We start from the raw sequence: 23,200 nt of genomic DNA on the forward strand, positions 1-23,200 counted from the left end.
TTAACAAAAAACTCGGTACCCTCTATAGAATTAAACCCTTCCTTACCCCTTCTGCCAGGAAAACTATTGCCCAGACCCACCTAATTTCTACCTTTTTCTATGCCTCTGCTATATACATATATATATATATATATATATATATATATATATATATATATATACTAACCTATCTAAAAACAACCTCTCCAAACTTTCCACCTGTTATAATAGCATAGCTAGATTCATCACATGCTCCCCCTTTAAAACTCACTAGGCTCTGCTAATAAGCTCCTAGTTTCCTCGATTTAAATCTAACAACAAAACTGGTGACTCGCTTTTCTCGAACACAGCAGGTAAAAACTGGACTCAGCTTCCTTCTGAATTATCAACCCTTGCTTCTACTTCTCTCTTTAAAAAACATCTTAAAGAACATCTTAAAACTCATTGGCTTTGTCCATGTGCTAACCCAGACTGATATCTTTCCCCTTCCTGCTCTTACCCCTTTCCCTACTCCTCTAACCTATGCCTCCAAATCTAGTTACTACTCTTTTCTTCATAGTAAGAGAATAAAATATAAGGGCTTTTCTCTCTTAATCGGGTTTTGCTCATACCTACTATTGTGTTTAGTATAATTTTTTTAGTATAATTTTTAGTATAATTTTTATAGTTTATAATTTTATTATCATAATTTTTCTTTTGACCAATGCTGCCTCTGTATTGTGATTTTACATGTCTTTTTATATATTGTTAACTTTGTCACTGTTCATGGTTGGAGCTTTTCTCCCCGGGCTTCTAGTGAAAATGGACATATATCCAGTTAGACTAGCCCGGTCAACAAATGTAAAATAAAAAAAATAAATAAAATAATAAAACTGATTTAAACTTACAGCCAGAAGTTAAATTGACATAGTTCAACATATTTCCCTATATCCACACATACCAAAGCCTGGGAAATACCTGGAGTCAGTGTTAGCTCCCTAACTCACTACATACACGAGGTTTCAAATACAGCTCCAGAAAACACCTTTTTTAAAATATCCTGTGCATCCTGACTCGGTCGACAGCCTGCCTTTACAGCCTGGTATGTTATTGTTTTCCAAAATGTCCTTAAACATGTAAAACCTCTGAATTTCAGCTAATTCAACTGCAAACAGTGTGCATTGTACACGGACCTTTTTTTTGGCACATTTCTGGCATATTAGATAGTAATTTTGTACACACTAAGCCATGTGTTTTAACTGCAAGTGTTATTTGTATAAATCTACTCTAGTGAAGTCTGCTGTGTTAGTTAATTTAGTTAGCCTATATCCGAACTGCTTACTGATTGCATAAACATAGCCTGATTTAGCTATTTCCTCATGTAAAAAGTGTTTCTACATGTGAAACAAAGCAGTCATCTGTTCTCCTGTACTTTCTTTTACATAATACAGGATCGGATAATGAAACAGCCTTGAGCACAGCATTGTATAATCAGTTACTGCTTTATAGTGTGCCCGTAATTATATTTATGCAGGTGGTGCTTCTATTTATGCTAAAACCACTGTAGAATTGCTTATTTTCGCCGTTTGCACAGTACAGTATCAGTACAGTATTAGATAAAGAAACGGCTTTGAGCGCAGGTTTGCCCAATCACATACTGCATTATAGTGTGTTCGTACTTGTGTTTCTACAGGTAGTGCTTCTATTTAAGGTAAAACAACTGTAAAATTTCATATTTTACTGCTTGTAGACCCATACATGTAAATTAAGCAGATACTGTCCCTTGTAGCTATAAGGGGCTCCTGCTTTTACCATATATGTTAGAAATTAAGGGAATGCGTACATGCCTGCTTGTTGGAAATTAAGTGAATGTGAATATGTCTGTTTGTTGGAAATTAAGTGAATGTGAATATGCCTGATTGCTTGGTGTTTAGTTATGTGTGCTAATACGGTTTTCACTCCTACCACTTTTTGTTTCTAGGCAGACCCCCTCAAAACCATACAGACCATCAATAAGAAGCTTGGATCACTGTATAGAAACAAAACATTTTTAACCCCACTGGCTAGGACTGCAATCGCCCGGTCACACCTACTCTCTACTCTACTATATGCCTCGCTGGTACTCTTAAACCTCAACAAATTGGAATTAGGTAAGCTACAACCATATTGCCAGATTCGCCACTGGCTCCAGTTATAGAACCCATCACTGCCAGAACCTGAAACAACTAGAATGGCTAGAACTGCCCAGATTAATTCAACTCAATCAACTCCTAATAGTGCACAAAATTTTGTACCACCTTGTGGATACCCCCTCACTCATAAATATCATTAAGCCCTATAACAACGTGAGATCCCTGCAATCAGCCAACAAACTACTCGTCCAATCCCACAAAGCTAACAATGCTGCTGGTGAATCCCTGTTTGCAAACTTTGTTGGCAAAACCTGGAATTCATTGCCAAACCATTTAACCCTACAATTCTCCATAGGTCTATTTAAAAATAACCTCAAACAGTATCTCAAAATGTACTGGCTTTGCCCCTGTACCAATCCTGATTAAGTTAAATACTGAAAGGAGAACCTCTAAATATCAAACAGGTAACTATTTCACCAAGCTCTGTATGCTATCTAATGTCTCCTGCCTTTAATTGTGTCTGACCATGTGAATTGTGTGTTTCTATCAGGGAACAGCATGAACCATTGTACATTATTTTTATACTTTTTATATTTTTAAATGTTATCTTTGTAATTTGTCTAATTGGAGATTTTCTCCCCGGACCTCCGCTGAAAATGGACATATATCCAGTCGGACTATCTCGGTAAACAAATGTAAAATAAATAAATAAATAAAATAATAGACAGATATTATCTATGGGACACTTTGGAAATGGCTCTGGGTTTTAAAGCTCAAGAACTTCAGTCTTTTATACATAATGAGACTTTTTGAGACTTAACATATAAAACTGATGTAATGTTGGTGAAACTTTTGGAATTGTGTAACTAAAAGAAGGGCATTTATCATGGAACTATTACTTGTTTTCTGGCAGTAGCTTATATTACTTTCTTGTTTAGAAATGAACTGGAAGAAGACAATGTTGAAAAATGCATACAGGGTCTGTATGAAACTGTTGATAATATTGTGAAAGTTATGAGAGAAATGTATGGAATGGAGGGTGGAGGTTGAGGGCTATTTTGCAATGTGAAAAAAAAAAAAATACTTTGAAACACTTGCCAGTGTTATTTTTTTGTGGCTGGTCATAGAGGGATATTAGGATATGCTGACCAGAATAAATCATGTTTCTTTTATGGGGACTTTTCTCATTTAAGTAATGATTGTGACAAGATGCAATATGACCAGTGTGAGGAGAAAGAATATGCAGCAAGAAGGTGTTTGTCTAAATACAGGTTGTGTTAAAAAAGAGTGACACTTTCGGATGGACTTTCAACAGCAAACAGTAAATATTGAAGAGGAAGGGAAGAAAACATAAATGAGGAGGGACAACAATAGGCTTGGAGAGCGGGAAAACTAGTCGATGAAGAAACTGTACAGAAGAAAACATATGGAGGGTTCAATGAGGAGATAGCGTGCATGCAGAGAGATATGTCAGGAGAAAGGATTGCTACTAATAATATTTTGAAGTTCTAGCCAGTGAAATATCTGATTCCCGAGGATGAAGGGTTATTTGTACATAAACCCAGAAAAATATCCAATCAGGGAAAGAGTAAAAACAAGGAAAGGAAGATTTGAAAATATTTTTCCTAAACTTAAAAAGAAGGAAAAGTAACAATTTTAGAATAATTTCAATAAATGTGAACAGTATTATTTACACTGTAAGAAGGACAGGGTTACTGGAATGGTGTGATAAATATGATGTGGATGTTATTCTCTTAGAGGATGTACAGTTCTTGACAATTGAAAAACTGCAAACAGAAAAATGTTGGGCTAGAAAGATAATATGGATCTTAGGAACATTGTTATGGAATGGTTGTATTGTATGAAACAGTGAAAGTACAAGATGGAACATTGGTAAAGATGGGAAGGTTAACTATTGTGGATGTGAGGAGAAGAGAACATGTCAACAGAATAACAGTATTTTATTCATATGTAACTAAAAAGGAATGAGAAAATCTGGTTCATCAAATATTAGAATGCAGGGTGGTTAACATGAACATTTTAATGACAGGGGTCTTTAATTTTGATTTAATGGAACTAAGTAAAAATACAGGAAGTGATAAAATGTGGCAAATTAATTTGTGGAACAAAAGTCAATAGACTTATAGAGAGAGGAATTTAATTATGAAATTGATAATTCTGTATTATCTAAATGCGTGGGGTAGGAGATGGTGATACAGTTATGATGTGTTTGGGATGGAGGTGATGGAAGAATGTGAGTATATATATATTTATATATACGAAAGGAAATAAAAATAATAAATGAGAAATTATGGAATGAAATGGAAGAGTGGGAAGTATTGCACTTATGAAAGAATCATATAACCATGAAGGACTTCTGTAAAAACAGGTTTGGATGCAAGTTGGACTGATGGATTAAATTTAAAATGAAGTGTAAAACGTTTTTTTCCCCCCAATGGAAGGATGATATACGAAACTAACAGAAAGTGAAATATGACAAATATATATAACTGTATTAGAGAATTTGGAGAATAAAAAAAAAGAGAGCATTATGATACAGAAAAGAAATATATAAAATAAATCAAGAATAGAAAGTTGTTACTGTTTTGGTGGAGGCATTATTTACAAAGGAGAAGGGAGGAGATATCTGAATATTTGGGTAAACTAGGAAAGGAAGATATTAGTATAATAAGGGAAATGAAAAAGAAAAGGAGAGGTAAAAAAAAACAAAATAGCAAATTATGAGTATAACAGTATAGCATGTGGAAAATATGTATAAAAGTTAACAGAAGGAAAATAAGAGAGAGTGTAATATAAATAAAAATCCAGAATGAGATAAAGAAATTATTATTAATGAATTGGCTGGAATACTTAGGAAAGTAAATGTTGATTCAGTATTAGCCCCAGATAGTATAAGGTATGGAAAGTACAAGAAAAAACTGTGCTAGGTCACAGAAGCCAGGGAAGAAACAAATGTTATACAACAATACAATTTGTTAAAAAAGTAGTTTATTCAAACACACTTAGCATGTTTAACGCCTTCATCCAAAATAATAATAGACTTCATCAGAGCAACATAACCATGTTTAAAAAAGCCACTTCATAAACTAAGATGATCACATGAGTCAGGTTTCTAAATACTCAGAACAATAAATGCATGGATCCATTAAAAGATGTATGAGCCTAACTACAATAAATACCATATGAAGAATTACAAAAAATAATGCAGAAATAAATTAATTTATTGAATTTATAATCTTGCTGCCCATTATTTCAGTACACTTGCTATAGAGATGCTATCATTAAGGCCAGTTGGTAAACAAGCATTTAATTTCAATTGCCAATAATGTTCCCACTATTCAATAACAGTCTCCCAAGGACCATACAACTTTGGTCTCCTGTTGCAATACAAAAAAAAAAAAAATTCTCTGCATACATAGTCTTGAATGTTTATATAAAGCATTAGGTTCAACCATATGGGATATATCATATATGTGTTCATTTATGCATCTTCTAAAGGAATGTTCAAATTTTCCCACATAAGAAGGCAATGCATTTTAAACACCAAGTGATATATATTAGTCCCTTGGAAGAAGAGTTACAATATTTAGATTTAATTGCCATATTACCTGCCTTCAAAAAATATTATCCACATATCACGAGAATATTGGGAACACATACCTCATTTATAAGTTCCTGCTTTATTCTTATAAGTGGGACTATTTTTCACAATTTCAAGTAACTCCTTGATGTTTTTATTTCTTTTACAAGTAAAATCTATCTTTTCAAGAGGATCAAAATTAATACCAGAAAAAAAGGATACGTGGCTAGTGTCTATTAATAATTTTCTTTATCTGTTCTCTATCACTACTATACCTAAGTGTAAAGATGTTAGAGAAATCACCCTTTTTAGGTACATCAACCCCATCATTAGAACTATTACCCAATAAGGGGACATATGTAATACTGCACTTTGCAGCTACTTCAGATTTATCCTCTGTTAACATAAAGTAATATACCTCTCTCATTGAACTTTTCCAAAAATTCATGATAATCTGATGTCATACAGGCAGCTCTAACTGCCCTTTAACAATGCATGTCGTTTGGTGGGAAGGATGGTAACTATGAAAATGTAGGTAAGAATTAGAAAATGCATCCTTATAAAATATCTCAGATTTAAACTCCTTGCTAATCTTATCACTTAACATCAAGATATGCAATAGAAGTATAGGTAAAGTTTAGAAAACCATCAGAATATTCTAAATATTCTATAAATTCTTTAAGTTGCTCAACTGTTTTGGTCCAGAAAATACATATATCATCTAAAAATCTTATATACAAAATACAATTTTTCAATAAAAGGGGAATTAAAAAAACAACCCATTTCTTCCATGTTAATAAAACCATATTAGCATATATGGATGCAGAAGTTGCCCCACGACCACCCCCTGAATTTGATAAAAAAAAATCCACTTCAAAAGGCAAAATGTTATTATGAAGAACAGTCTCCATGAATTCCCATAACGCTCCAGTTCCCTGTTATTTAAACATGTATATGCCATAATAGCTTCCATAAACCACTTCATCTCAATATCATGAGGTATTGAGGAAACAGATATACAATATATATGATGGACAAAATATGATCATTCTGGTACACAGAAATCATGATTAAAAAACTCAAGAATCTTTAATAATACATAACTGAGGCACCAAAAACAGTTTAAATTTACTAGGTAACTTGTGCTATTATTATTTTGTATGCATTCTTATGCTATTATTTATTCATGGTTTTTATTTATTTATCTGTACAGTTTTATCTTTGTATTTTTATATTTTTATATGCACTTTATATATGTATTTATAGCACCGCGGTGGTGCAGCAGTAGCGTTGCTGCCACACAGCAAGAGGTTCTCCCATTCGATTCTCGGCTGGAGTGCCTTCTGTGTGGAGTCTGCATGTCCTCCCCACGGTTGGGTGGGCAGTTGAAAGACATGCGTAAATGGACGTGCCTTCGTTGAAGGTTGAATGTCGAGCTGGCACCTCGGCATTTGTGAAATTCTACTGCCAATCATTAGCGGACCGGAGTTCTGCTGTGGCGACCCCTAACCGGGAAAAGCCGAAAGACAAACAACTTTATATATGTATTTATATGCACTCTATATAGACCTTGATATGAGAGCATGATGTTGCAGCACTTTAAGATTCTGCATGAGTTTAATTGAATTGAGCTGCTTATTGGTTGAACTTGATTTAAATACAGGATGATTTTGTGCATTTGTTGTCTGATGGAGCAGCTTGTTGCTGCAAAAGCACTCACCCATTACTTTGTTATTAAAGAGTTTATGTTTTTAAGTGCCGTGGTATGGAGCCTTCTTCTATTTTTGCTTATTTTATACTTCATTTTGCTGAAGGACCCATTTACGTGCACCACTAACTGGTTTTGGAGTACTATAGTTTTAATTTACTTTCCATATACAATGCCAATGGGTTTGGGCCATTGGCCACCACAAAAGACCTAAACAGTGGATTTTTCTTTGTTTATTGTTATTATTATTATTATTATTCATTTTTTTATGTTCAGTCCATTTGCTTTGGCATGGAATGTAAAAGAAATTAATGGATGGCAAAGATAGTAGTTTGTAAACGTAATGAATGAATGGTTGAGGGAAGAGTTTGTTTATGAAGTTATGCAGTAAGATATTAAAATTTATATGAAAGAAGGATGAAAAGAATGAAATAAAAAAATGGAGACCCAGCACACTAAATAATACAGATTCTAACTTTTTTATGAGAATAATACAGAGAAGAATGGAACAAATGATGATGAATATTATGGAAGAAATTATATATAGTATAAAATGGAAGGGATGTCAAGAGTTGTTACTGATTATGAGAGAAATTGTGGATTATATTCTAAGTAAAAGTGATGATGTGAAACTTATGGTAGGTGATATTAGCAAGGCATTTGGTTCAGTAGGACATGATGCTTTGTGGTATGGTATGGAGAAGTATGGAATAGGTAATAAAATGAGTTGAGCATATATGTCAGCATATTAAAAGAATAGAGTTAGAGTGTTAGTGAATGGATGGCTGAGTAAAGGAATATGCATGGAGTGTGGTATAACACAGGGATGTCCATTAGTAAAATATTGTTTGCATTTGTAATGAATGCAATAGTGAGTGAAGTAGCTTATAAAATGAATGATGGCAAATATATGATGCAAAAGGAGGTGGTGATTTCAGTAGTTTTAACATACACAGATGATACTGTTGTAATTGCTATCAACAAAATATGGATACGGGAAATGGTTTGTCTGAATGGATGTTTAAAGGTAAAATGGTGAAAATTGTGTGCATTTTTTAATGCATGAAGTGTCTTTGTTAGGGATAAAATTTGGGAAAACTATGCAGTTATGCAACTGGAGGGTTTGCTAAATGAAATGGAAGAAATATATCTTCTTTTAAGGATATATAGATTAGCATTCAGGAAAAAGATTTAGCTGGTGAATTCTGTATTAATGGGAAAATTGCATATATGATAAATGCTTATATATTCCCAGACAAGTGAAAGGAAACTGACAACTGGTGTTTTCTTTCTTATGGGGTTCAAGATTTAACCTTGTGAAAAGAGGTGAGTTGTAAATGAGTGAAGTTGAAGTGGGTTGAGGTTACTAAATACAGGTGTTTATTATGCTTCTTTAAACTTGTATAGAGTATTAAAGTGGGTAATGGAAGAGAATGAGAAGTAAACAGTGACAATGTTTAAATATTAGTACAAAAATTGTGGGAGATTATGAGAATAGAAAAATGGAAACAATATGTGACTGAAGAAACAAACTATCAAGAAAAATATGGAAAACAAAAACTGATAATATAGAGAAAGATGAATGGATGTGGTATAATAATATTATGAGCCAATATTATTATGTAAATCCATGGAAAATGTTACCAGAAGTGATTATTAAATCCAATAAAGTAAGGGAAATGTGGTATACCAAATAACAGGGTTTCAGTTTTTCTTATGGAGACTGGTACTAAACAAGTAACCTTTAAAGGAGAATATTCCCTATAAGAAATAAGAGTGTGTTTATTCTGGGGGGAGGATGATATAACAGCATTTTTTGTTGTTGTTTTGAAATGAAAAAGAATTGGGAAACTAGAAAATTATGTGAAGAAAATTTATTTGAGACTATGAATGACAAACTATATAGATATGAACATGATTATGTATGGATGTTATAAGAACACGAATATGTGAGAAGGGTAGATAAGAATTGATCTAGTGTAATATGGGTTATTTGGAATGAAAGACTGAATGAAATTTTGTTTAACAGGAAATGGACTATGACAGCTATATTATGGAAAATCTGATTATGGTTGTGAAAGAAAGAGTGTGGATCAGTTATGGAAGAACAAGGAGGATGTTATAAGAAAAATGATAACTAGTAAAAAAATAGAAATCTATATATAAATGCCTTTTAATATGTACATTTTGTAAATAAGCAAACATTTAAATACTTTTTTATGTTGTGTTAAATAAAGGACCCTTACTGTTTTCAATAGGTGCCAAGGGATCTTTTACATCCACCTACTCTACAATCAAATGAAGCAGATATGACCTCAGTAGAATGTGTCACCCAACATATAACACAAACAGGAGCACAGGCAACCATTTATGCTACTTTGTAGTGTCAGCAATCAATCTTCTGGGTGTGGGAATAGAACCAACAGCCTTCTGCACCAAAGGTGAGTATATTATCTGTTACACCACCATTAGTGAGACACACACGGCAATGTTGTTGAATGACTTCTGGGAGGTGCTTCACTCCCACTGTACCTCCACACCCCTACTACATTTGTGAACCAACTAGATCACTGTATCTCAGAATAAGGGGAATTTTCCAATGAACTTTAATCACAGAGTTAATTATATATGTTAATACTATTCACACTTTTCATGTTAATCCTTAAGTTTCAATACTTGCACCATGAACTTCCACACCTCACAGACTGGACTTCTATGGGTTCCTTTTTCAGATTCAGCCTAGTTAATAGGAATATTTATTCAGCAAGCAAACAAAGGGTTAACTTGTAAATGGTACATGCTATATATAGCTCCCATATAAACCTATAGCATCAAACTCTCAACAGTTGGGAAGCATGACAAGGCTTGAAAAGGCCATTTAGGGTTGTTAGCATAGTAATAACCTATGAACCTACAAACATAAAGAAATGCAAAATATTATACATGGCGACATAAAGAAGACCAGAGACTAGAAGGATAAATACCCTACAGAAGGAACAATGGACTGTTAAATTATATAAAAGGAAAATGGATGAATGGTAATGAGGCATATAAGTTAAGCTACATTTGCTGGGAATGACTGATACTCCCTTTCCCCACTACATGTCCAGACATCTTTCCTAGTTAGTTAGGGTTTAAATTGCAAGAACAAAAAAAGAAAACTGAAAATGAGGAGGGCAAGTTGTGTGTATGAGCAAGGCTGCAATAAGTAAAAGTATGAGATAAAAAAGCTTAGTAAAAAGCAAAATTAATCTGTTTTGAACCAGATGCCTCATTAGTTTCTTTAAAAGAAATAACAATGCTTGCAAGACTATAATGTCATCTACTTTTGAAAACAGTACCTGGATTGTGGTCATTCCAGTCTCTCGACCGATTAGAACCCTTCCATCCTGCAGTTTAGCAATCCTTGGCTCTTCAACTGTCATGAAGTCCTTGACAAGATCTGTAATGTCAAACTGCCAGTCTGGGCCCAGCAAGTAAGATAGCTGGCCTCCACGGTCGGATGCTTCCGCCACAATATGAGTCAGAACACGTACAACAGCATGCTGATACTGAAGCGAGCAACCTTTGGCTCTTCTGTCATCTTCATCATCCTCATCAGCCTCCCTTGTGGGTCTGAAAATATAGTGAACATATATCTCAATGCCCAGGCAAAACAGACTTGTTTTCATTCTGCAGTGGCATCAAAAATTTGCAGATATGGCCTATTTGTTTTACAACTCCTCCCTTAGGGAAGCAAAACAGAAAGAGAGCATTGCACTGCACACACCTGTAAAAAAAACCTTGTGTGAATATTGATTAGGGCCAGTAAGGTTTCACAGCAGAAACCATATGGCGAATGCCATTTTTTATCATACAGCATAATGTAAACAGGCATTCAACTGGTTCTTAATAAGCTCGTCCAGGTAGGTAAAAAAATTTCCCTTTGCATTAGTTATACTTAGTCAAATTTGAAAGCAGTATGTTGCTGATGCACGAATAGTAAATCAAATCTCTAAAGAATTTTCAGCAAGAATAAGAAAAATTTATTCATTTCTTTGTTTATATTTACTTTTAAAAATTGTACAATCTTACTGTCCACATGAAACTTACAACAATATACAATGTACAAAAATTGCATTTTATTTTATCCTTTTCAAGATTCAAGTGCAGTCCTCTAAAATTTTAACTACTAAATTCAGAATACAATGCAGTACTTTACAATATTCAAATGATGTAAAAAGTTTGAGCTTAAAATATTTTAGGTATTTTAGGTAAAGCCTTCAGTTCAAAATACACATATTAGATTCACTGCTATCATGCCTTAAAATATTTCAGAAAGTTGGAAACATTTTTTTTTTCATATATAGCATAACCTTTTACCAACCCAGCATGCCTAGATTAAAAACATTTTATCAACTCAACAAGACTAGATTATTTTATTTTGTGAATATTAGTTCAGAAAGCCAGCACACCACAAGCCTGCACAACTGTGTTTACACAGCAGCTAAAGTGTATATATTATATTAAAGAGTCAAACAGTAAAAGCTCATGTAGTGTCTGATCCTCCAGGAGTATGGTCATATAAGATAAAAAAGTCCACTCCACGTAAATAAACCAAGCAAGAATCCTTAATCCTTTGCTTTCATCCCTTTTAATCTGCTAGGACTTCATCATTACTGTTTGATTTCTGTTTTTTTCAGCTTGGTTGCACGGACACACGTTCCTTGTTGCTAGTTCCTTGTTTTTTTCCTATATCATCATTTAACATATCATGATTATTTTTGCCATGGATTTAAATATTAGACTATTTAGGCTCATGAAATGATAGTTCCTCTGTTTTTTGGGTGGCTCGCCCTTGTGTACTGGGATAACCTGCTACAGTCCTCCATTTGTTTGACATGAAGCATATTTGGAGGCTGTGATTAAATAGTGATTCTACTGGACCATATATTTAGTGTTTCCTGCTACGAAGCAGGAATCATGTGGATATTATTATGGCCCACTAATGCATTGTTCTTGGTCTTGGACACTGCCTTGAGGACATGTCCACTAGTGATAATTGGGTAATTATTGTTTTGGGTGTATCTTAAGGGGTGTCTGGGAGAGAGGGGGCAAATATGGGGCTAAATTTGTCAGTGCCAGTCAGTACACTTTCTATACATTCCAGCTCAGCACAGCTGACTCCATTTACAATTAATTCAGCACGTTATAGGTTCATACTGTATTTCCCCGAAAATAAGACCGGGTCTTATACCCTTTCCCCCACTGAAATATGCATTAGGGCTTATTATCAGGGGATGCCTTATTTACCCCCCTACAACAATCTACATTTATTCATTTATTCATATCTACACCTTGGCTTTCACAGTGCAATATTTCATGCTTAACAGAAAGTGCGGAAAAATCTCAATACATGTATATTGGAGGAGGGGAATAAAACTGAAAGCAGAAGCAATCCATTCTGTTGCCCCAATAATGGAAAAGTTATTCAAATACAGTCATGTCATCTTCTTCTGGAGCATTGTCATAAGTCTCCAACCCCAAATTCCAGCCTGAATTTCTTGCGACTCCATTTCCTGTAGAACCATTGGTCCCAATCTGTCATGCCTAGCAACTGAGCTCTCCTTAAATGAGCACTGCTTGTCCAAGTAGCCTGCTCGTAGTGCACTGGCAACACAGCTGTCAGTGATTTTATCCCATGAATTTTTCACCCGTCATGACCTCTTTCAGGCTATGCTTCACAAAGTTTCCATACTGATTTATCTCCATTCTATTTTCAATGTAGTCATTGAGTTCCATGTGCAAGTGGTTCTTGAATAACTTGTTTATTGCAATATCAAGAGTCTGGAGATAAGCAGTCATTCCTGTGGGAATCATTATTTGATTCTACTCAGTGCATGGAATTTCTTCATGTCTTTAGCGCAGTGAGTGCAGGCTGAATCCCAGACTAGCAGACCTCTTTTGCCACCTTGCAAAACAAGTGGCAGCATTACATTGACCCACTTCCTTATAACTGCTTGTGTGCACCAGGCTTTTCAGTTTCAAGAATGTAAATGCCTGAAACACGTTCAATCTTATCTTTCTTGCCATTACTAATGATTAGAGGCAGGATTTTCTTTCCATCTGGAAAGAATTGCCAAAATACAGGTAACACGTGCACTGTCGAAAACGGTGGAGGGAATGTAGATTGACGAGGCACCCCTCTGATCAATTGTTGTTTGAGATCCTTGGTCCATAAACACTGCAGTTTCATCCATAGCAATCATGTTGGAGAGTTGGTATTTAGAAAAATCTATGCCATCAACAAAGGACTTGAACGCAAGTACACATTTAATAACTTCAGTATCTTCCAGCTTTTTCAGTGTTGTTGATCTTCTTAGAGACAGTTCATATCTCTGAAGGAAGCCATCCAGCCAATGTTGTGATACTTTGAATTCTTCTGGGGATATTTCTAACTGTGGTGCCATTGCAACGGCAAATGCTTGAATATCAGCCACATAACCAAAGCCTTTGCTCTCCTGTTAGCAATCCATTCACAAATAATGTCTCCCTGCTCAGGAAATAATGGTTGCCAACCAGATCCACACTTGCACTTCTTAGCATTTCCCTCGTCTGCCTGTTGACTAAGGTTATCGTATGCTGCATGTCATTTTTGGATCATTTGGAGATCTAACTTCTTCTCTTTGAAGAAAGCCGTCAGATTCTTTCCCCAGTAGTCCTCCACGATTCCTTTCTTGTACACGACAGAATAGCTCTTTTTGCACTCACGAGACCGGAGTAGCAACACAAAATGGCGATGGTTAAGAAGACACCACAGTCGTTCTTTATCAATTGCACGCACTTTACGCACAATGTCTGTACTTTGACCAGTTAAAGTACACCTGCCAAAGTTTATGGGCCAAGGATCTCAACCCTCAAGTGTGAGTGATGATTACGGTTACAGTAAGAATTGTTGAGGACTCCTAGGGAAAGAATCTTATGGCTTTCTGCAAAGAGAAGAAGTTGGGTGCTTGAATTGTTCAAAAATGGTGAGCAGAGTAACCTCAGTCAATGGGTGTCAGTAATCTTATTTTGTAATTCAACATGTCCATCGTGTGTTGTTTAGGATCTTAACTGGGGCTTATTTTTGGGGTAGGGCTTATATCATGACCACCCTGGAAAACCATGCTAGCCCTTATTCTCTGGTTAGGTCTTATTTACAAAGAAATACAGTAGGTAGGTACTAGGCTATCAGCCCCAGGGCCTATGTAAGCCTAGCCAACAAGGTTTCCTGGCTTTTGCAACCCAAGAAGTTATCTTCCTGTGCCGTAGTTGAGCAGAGCCACAGAAGTGATCCCCGGGGTAAAGTTCCTAATTCTCATCCATTCATCTAGATTTTTCTTGAAGAGTGCTAATGAGGAACTTTGCTTGACATAGATAGGTAGCTTGTTCCAGAGTATGGGAAGTCTTTGGGACAGGAATCTATCCCTCTAGCATGTTCTTTTTATTGTGGTGACAAGGTAGGTCCCTAGAGCATGTATCCCGGAGGGAATGGGATTTCTTTAGGTGTAGCATGTCCAACAGCTCCGGGTTTGACATAGCTTTGTATGTTAGACAGAGATCACCTTGGAGTAGGCGATATGCTACGGAGTAAAGCTGGAGTTTTTTGAGACGGTCAGCATAGGACATCTGTTTGAGGCTCATAATCCTCTTGGTGAGGTACTTCTGTGGCCTTTCCAGCTGTTGCAGATGTCTTGTGAGGTACATTCCAAAAGGGGCATTCTACTCAGTAGTGGATCTAATGAATGCAGAGTAGAGGAGAACAATGACCTCTTTTTTCCTGAATGAGAACCCTTTCGTGATGAGGTATGCTACGTAGAAGGATTTCCTGACTACTGTGGTGATGTGATTATCAAAGGAGAGACTACTGTCTACCTTACTTCAGAAAAGTAGATACAATACAGGAGAAGACCCAGGACTGAACCCTGTGGTACTCCACTTGTCACTGGTTTGAAGTCAGATTTGGAGTCTTCAACTTTTACAGTGAGGGTTCTGTCAGTGAGCCAGTTGGCAACCCATCTTGTGATGTATGTATTTATACCCAGTTTAGTGAGTTTATCTATAATTCCCGAATGGAGAATGGTGTTGAAAGCCATGGCAGGGACATGACAGGCTATGTGAACTGCCTTAACCTCATCTACGCCTTTGGTGACTGTTTCAAAGAAGTCAATCAGGTTCAGGAGGCATGATCTGCCTTTCACAAATCCGAACTGGGTGGGGTCCAGAGTTTGGAGGTTACCTATATCTTTGTTTATGAGTTCGATGATGATGCGTTCCATAGCCTTGCAGACCAGGCTTGTCAGGCTAATAGGGTGATAGTTCCTGGGGTCCATGGTGGCTCCTCCTTTGTGGAGTGGTATAACTGTTGCTGTGAGCCATTCAGTGGGTACAAAGCCTGACGTGAGGCTATGACTGACCATGGTGCTTAGGTGGAGCAGTTCATGTAGAACGCAGCCTGGGATGTTGTCTGGTCCCATGGAGGCTGTGTTCTTGGCTTTGGAAAGTGCAGTTTTTACCTGCGCAGTTGTGATTGTAGGGGCTCTGCATTCTTTTGGTATAGATATGGGCCCTTTAGGGGGTGAGAGGGGGTAAAGTTAGCATTGAACCTATCAGCCAGGATGTTGGCGATATCAGTTGGTTCTGTAATTTTCATGCCATTGTGTTGTAACTCAGAACAGACCTGGGTGTTGCCATTGAGATTCTTGACATAGCTATTGAATGCTTTGTGGTTGTCCTTAAAATCAGAGGCAATCTTGTTTTCATAGATGACTTTGGAGAATTGTATGAGGGATCTCAGTTTCTTACTGAGGCTGACCAGGGAGCTCCTCCACTCATGGGATTTTACTCTCTTCTGCAACAGTTTTTTCCTTCCGTTGTAGAGTTTGTTTATAGCAGGGGACCACCAGATTCTCTTCCTTCTTTTGGAGGACAGCGTCTCGGTTCTGTTAGGGATAGCATGATCCATGCACTCGTGTAAGTGCTTATCGAGTGCATTTGTGTAGGATTCTGCAGTCGTAACTGCAGTGCCCATCTGCATGGATGTCATGAAGTTTGCTACTTCTGTCTTAAGAAGCATGAAGTTGGCTTTGGAGAAATTTTTTACAGTGGTTTCCTTAATGGGGGGGGGGCAGGATGTGTATATCTATAGTGATTAGCTTATGATCTGATCTGACCAACGAGGAGTTGACTTCAGGTGTGGAACACTGGTTACTCATGGTGGTAATGACTAGGTCTAGGATACTGTTGCCCCTGGTTGGGGTGTAGATAGGTTGATCCAGGGCATTGGAGTTTATGAATTCTAGAAAGCGTTGAGCGAAGGAGTAGGTACAGGAGTAGTTTTCCCAGTTAATGGTGGGGTAGTTGAAATCGCCCATTATTAGGGTGTTTGGTTGGACCCTAATATTTTCCAGTATATTAAGAAAAGAGGAGTGGGAGTCCTGGGGCATGGTGGGGGATCTGTAGCGAGCTGCAATTTGGATTGCAGTTTTGCCCAGTGTTAGTTGCACTTGGATAATTTTGGATGCATTATGTTGGACAACTAGCCTGCAGTTCTGGATATCCTTAATGAATATGAACACACCTCCGCCTTTGGTGTTCCAGTTCAGGTTAGATGGCCTGAAGGTATGGTATGAGTTATAGCCTGGCAATGCAGGGGTGCTCTCTGGAGCCTTGAACTAGGTTTCAATCACACCACAGATATCTATGTTCTCCATTTTAAGGAGTGTCTTGAGTGAGTGCATTTTGAGGTTTAGACTTCTAGCCTTGAGTAGCATTACCCTCAGTTTTTGTTTGCCTGTACCTGCTATGGTGGTGGGTTTGTCATTTGGACCTTGCCTAAAAAAGGTACTATAAGGTTGGCAAGAGCCTTAGCCAGTATCCAGAATCCCAGGGGTGACAGGTGCAGGCCATCTCTGGCAAAGCATTTTGGCCTGTCGATCATGTCGTCGCAGGCCGACAGATACTGGATCCCTTTAGAATGACACCAGAAGCTTAGCCAATTGTTGAAGTCAATCATTTTGTCCTTGTACTGTGGTATCATTCTGGGTGAAAGTAGGATGCTATTTAAGGTCATACCTGCCTGGACTACAAGATCGGAGAGCTCTTCCTTGTCTCTTTTCATGTAATCCAGGGAGGTACATTTCAGGTCGTTCACACCAACATGGACAATGACTGAGTCATATTTGTACTTATTGTGGAGTCACCTGAGTGTGTGGGTTATGCAGCAGATCCTGGGCGTCTAGATCATATTATCGAAAGCTGATATAATCGAACACCTATTAATCGGCACCAAAATGTCGAGTGCAGAAAATAGCGAAAGCTAATATAATCGTTAACTATATTAATCGAAGAGTTATACTTTATTTATTATTTATTTATTTTATTTTATTTTACATTTGTTAACCGGGGGTGTCTGACTGAGCTGAAAAGGCCCTTTTCAGCAGAGGCCCGGGGAGAAAAGCTCCACAAAGAAACATTACAGACACATTTAGTTATTTAGACATGATCAGTATACACACAAATTACAAGAGACATGTTTTTACAGTGGTATGCGGCACATAAACAGTTACATTGGAGAGAACAAACAAAACCTATTAATTTTAAAAATAAAGGTAATTAATAGATTTGTGGTGTACAGCTGAAATTTGGAACATAGGTAGAATACATGCATAGTACACAGGTATAGTACATACATTGTAGATTAGCCATTGTTTGTAAGTAAGATTGAAAACTATTATCAAGTGCTCTAGATGTAGTATGCATATGTTATCCGCTTTCAGTAGCCTGGGGAGCAATCATGGCACTGCCAACTTTGCTTGAGATGTTGCCTGATGAGGTCTTTAAAGGAGGCTTTGGATGATGTGTTTTGAATTCTAGTAGGGACAGAGTTCCATTTTTTAGCCAATGAACTACTATATAGTGCATCTCCAAACCTATTGTAGCTGTTGGTGACTTCTAGTAGTAGTTTGCTTGATGATCTAAGAGGCCTTTTGGCTGAGTGATGCTGTACTAGGTTTTTGAGGGAAGGAAACTTATTGGGGAGGTAATAGATACAATGACAGAGGCAGAGCTGATTGTAGGTTAGGAGGTTGGGCAGTTCAAGCCAGTGGAGCTGTCTCAAAGCAGTACAGTGATGAGTTCTATATGAGCAATTTGCAGCAAAGTGGGCAATTCTGTTATAGCAAGCTTCCATTTTGCTTAGTTCAGTTTTGTTGAGATTAGTCAGAATGGGAGATGCGTAGAGTAGTGTGAGATAGAAGTTGGGAGCGAGCAATGGCTGAACTTGTGTTGTTGGTAAGAAATGGTTTGATACGGTAGAGTGACCCCAGTTTGGCATGTACTTTTTTAATAGTTAAGTTGAGATGACTATCAAATTTTAGGTGGGAGTCTATGGTTATTCCCAATAGCTTAGCCTGTGCCACTGGAGCAATTGGAGTAGCATTTGTGGAATAGATAGTGAACTGACTGTTAGTGTTTTTGTTAGAATTGGTTATAATCATAAGCTGAGTTTTCTTTGGATTGAGGATAAGTTGGGCTTTGGTAAGGTAGTTTTCAATGTCAGAGAATGCTAGCTGAGTTGTTTGCAGGAGGGTGGGAATGTTTTGTGCAGCACAGATTAAGGTAGTGTCATCTGCATACTGAATTGTAGATGCATGCTGTGTGGAGGTATGGAGGTCATTTGTGAAGACTGTGAATAGTACTGGTCCTAAGATAGAACCCTGTGGGACTCCTATAGTTATGGGCAGCTGAGGAGAGAGAATTTTCCCATTTCACAGCTTGGTACCTGTCAGTTAAGTAGCTTTGGAACCAGGTAAGAGTGGAATTTGATAGATGATATTGGTTAGTTTGTTTAGCAGGATTTGGTGTGAGACTGTGTCAAATGCTTTGGACATATCCAAAAAAAGAGTTGACACTTGTAGGCCTTCATTTTTGAGACGGTTTACTGTGTCTGTAAAGCAGAGGAGGGCTGCAGTGGTACTATGGGCAGGTCTGAAACCATGCTGAGTAGGTGAAGGATGTTGCTGTCTAGGAGATAGTTAGTATCTGGGTCTGGATGCATTTTTCTAGGATTTTGGCCAGGGAGGAGAGTAAAGAAATGGGTCTGTAGTTATTAAGTCAAGTGGAGGTCCCACCTTTATGTATGGGTGTAATATAGGATATTTTCCAGAGTTTGGGCACATAGTTTTCAACAATTGATCTGTTTATGAGAGTGGAGACTGGGATAGCAATAGCATCTGCTGTGAGTTTCAAGAAATAGCTGGGGAGTAGGTCGGCTGCTGTTGATGAGGTTTTTAGTTTGGAGAGCATACTTTTGATTGAAGTGGTGGAAACTGTTTTGAGGGTAAAGCTTGTATTAGTGTTATTTGTGTTGGGGGGGATAGTGAGGAAGGAACTGTCCTGTGATACTAAGGATAGAATTGAGTTCACAAAGTGGGAGTTGAATTGTGTTTCGATGGGAACTTTAGTGTCAGGAGTGGTTGGTTTGGGGGTAGCCTTTTGGGTGGATTTTAGTAGCTGGTTTACATTTTTCCAAAATGTTTGTGGGTTGTGTTGGTATTTAGTTTGTAATGTTGTGTAGTAGGATTTTTTTGTCCAGCCTCATGCATTTTTTTGCATGGTTGTGCAGTTCTTGGTACTTAGTTAGGCTTTGTGTTTGTTTGTTTTTTTGATAGTAAAGCCAGGCAGTGTCTCTGAATTTGAACCAGTGATGTACTGCATCTTACATCCGGGAACGCTTCTTTGTAATTAATTAGTAAAGCATACATTAAGGATGTATAACACAGTACTATACACCATCTAATAAAAAAGGTATAAACATTTACTCTGTAAATGGTATAATACATTCCATGCTTACCTGGAAGTAAACTCTGAATGCGTTATAAATCACGTAAGAAAACAAAACATGTCGTGCGTTACACCGCAACAGCATACAAGCCATGGCTGATACTTCGCAGTTCTGTCCAGGAATAGTAGGTAACACATATACAACTGCTATCTCACAGAAACATAGGAAAATGTTACAGATAGATGGCTATTTGTATAATTTAGGGAGGACTGTGAAAAGTAAACATTACTGGTGTTGCAGGTACAAGCTAATTTTGAAATGTAAAGGCAGGGCTATTAGTGTTAGTGTAGCAGATGGTGAACAGTTAGTAAGGACTGTCTCTCACCAACATGCTCCAGATCCAACCGATGTGGAATGATACACAGCTTGCCATACCTTAAAACAGACAGCACAACATTGTAGGAATACACCAGCATTACTTGTTGATGATGTTATTGCATCTACTTCTGTTGAAAGTACTGTGCATTTACCCTCACGTAGCTCTGTGTTGCAGCAGGTCAATAGGGTGAGGCGTAAACAAATGTTAACCTACCCTATTGCACACACTTCTCTACCTACAGTAGACACCACCGAGTATTGCCCCAAGCAAGGAAGATTCATACAACAACGCAAGGTTGACATACACACTAATACGCATGTATTAGTATTTACCACTAAGAAAAATCTACAGGATTTGTGTGAGAGTGTTATATGGTTTATGGATGGGATTTTCCTTACTAAAGCTCACTTTTGTAGACAACTGTACACAATACATGCCTTCATAACATGTGGTGATAGTGGCAAATGTGTACTGCTTATTTACTGTCTAATGACAACAAAGTCATACAAAGCATATAACTATTTGTGGGACTGTGTATTCAGCTTCTTGACATCGTACAAATTGCAATTGTCTGTTAAATACATCCTCACAGATTTTGAGATGGCATCTATTAAAGGTGTTAAACAAAATTTCAATGATGTTGTAAGCAAAGGTTGTCTTTTTCACTTTGCCCAAGCTATCTGGCGGAAAGTGCAAGGTTTAGGACTAGCTGCTCTATATGGGATATCTCCGTCATTTCAACTCAGTTAAGAAGTTAGTTGCACTAGCATTCCTGAATAAAAGCGAAATACTTCCTGCATTTCAATAGTTATGTACAACCTTCCCTATTCAGGGTAAGGAGTTGTTAATGTATTTTACTGAAGTGTATGTATTAGGGCGCCCTAGAAAAGTACAAACTAGGGCAATGACGATGTCACGATTCCCTCCTATATTTCCCATTGTGTTTTGGAATATTTCCTCTCTGAATGCGTTATCCTTACCTAGGACACAAAACTATGTAGAAGGATGGCACAGACGTATACGCTGTCTCTTAGGGAAGCGTATATGTGATATAGCAGCTGTACTTCATGTGTTAGTATGTGAGCAAAATAGGGTTAACGAAGTTAGACTGCAGCTAATGGCAGGTTCACCTGTTTCACCGAAGAAAAGAAAGACACTGGAGAAACAGTATAGGATGCAATCGGTGTTAAATAAACACTCCGAATACACCACTGAAGGCTTTTTGACAGCTATAGCTATGCTTCTGAAGGTGTAGATCAGTTTATTAAGTCTATGAACGCACCAAGCACAATTGTAAATGTTACTTTCACATTAATTATTTTCATTTCCACTACGTTTTAATGTGTATGGAATAAAATATACTATTGTGCAAGCCATGTCATTATTTATAGTTTTCTACACTGTGGTATGGGCATTTACTATATTAATTTACAGTCACATACGTTAGAACAGTAAAATCTACTGTTCACATGTACCGACGCAGGGATTGCGAAGTGACCAGCCAAAACGTTTCGACATTTTCAGTTACGATTATATTAGCTTTTGATATTTACTACTCTCGACATTTTGGTGCCGATTATTAGGTATTCGACTATATCAGCTTTCGATAACATGATATAGACGTGATCCTGGCACCTGGCAGGCAGCTGACAGTAACCTTCTCCTTGTCTAGTCTGGTGAGTGTCACAGCAGTGTGCCTGACTATAGAGTCACCTATGACTAATGTGTTGGGCACATCCCTACATTGTTGTGTATTGCCTTTTTAGTCAGCAATGTGATTGTCCTTGGAGTGGGAGGCTATTTTTTACCTAAAACCTGTGTCTGGTAGCCCTAAGTTGCTTGTTGCGATTGATGAGTAAGTCTTTACCTTGCCAGGCATTGCACTTCCTAATTTTTAATGTTATTTTCTTCCTTTTAATGTACAAAATACTGATGTTTGCATTACACCAGGGTGGTTTGTTTTTCAACTTAGTCCTAAGTTTGTTGCAGTACTAATTTCAGGTAGTACTTTAATACCTGTACTGAGATTTAGTCATAGTTTAATTATTAAGGTAGCAAGATGTTTTAAAAATAATATAAGAGGATTGTGCTCCAAGGCATCTATTAATGTTATTTTAATTTGGCAAAATGGTTAATGACCTCTTTTTTCAGGACAGATAATATTCATTTAGGCCACTTGGATCACAGGTTTCTGCTGAAGAAATAGGTTATGCATGTGAATTCTTCTTTTTGGTCTACCAAAACCAGCATGGCCACTGCTAAAAGGGACAAAGTGTCTAGCATAAATTTTGTATGTTATGCTAGAAATCTTAACAATAAATTCAATTCTTTATAAGCAAGAAGGTTTTGATGTTGTTAAGGTAATTGAGACTTTGCTCTCTGAGAGTAATCAGAGTTTGTGTCTTCCAGTTTTACAATGTTTGGCACTCAAAGAAGGGAGGGGGTGTCTCATTATACATCCATGATCAGTTAGAATCAAATGTATTATGTAACAGCAGAAACTCAAGAGATCAAAGCAGTGAGTATTAATGTTAAAAAATGATGATTAGGGCATATCTATTCTATAGCTTCCTGAATCAGAGCAAGGAGATTACAGAATATGGTAAAGTACTGACAT

The 23,200-nt window shown here is 37.1% G+C and overlaps 1 protein-coding gene across 1 annotated transcript in view; it reads right to left on the reverse strand.

Annotated features, from left to right (window-relative positions):
- The window catches only part of LOC122799352 (transmembrane protein 132B-like), a 2,948,958-nt gene that overhangs the window by 65,897 nt on the left and 2,859,861 nt on the right, over positions 1-23,200 (reverse strand). The window contains exon 7 of the mRNA XM_044068346.1: positions 10,741-11,014. Coding sequence (XP_043924281.1) covers positions 10,741-11,014 — 274 coding nt within the window. The remainder of the gene's footprint in view (positions 1-10,740; positions 11,015-23,200) is intronic.

The sequence above is a fragment of the Protopterus annectens genome, chromosome 4.part0 (assembly GCF_019279795.1).
Source record: "Protopterus annectens isolate FY-2018-M chromosome 4.part0, PAN1.0, whole genome shotgun sequence".
NCBI classification, from domain to species: Eukaryota; Metazoa; Chordata; order Ceratodontiformes; family Protopteridae; genus Protopterus; species Protopterus annectens.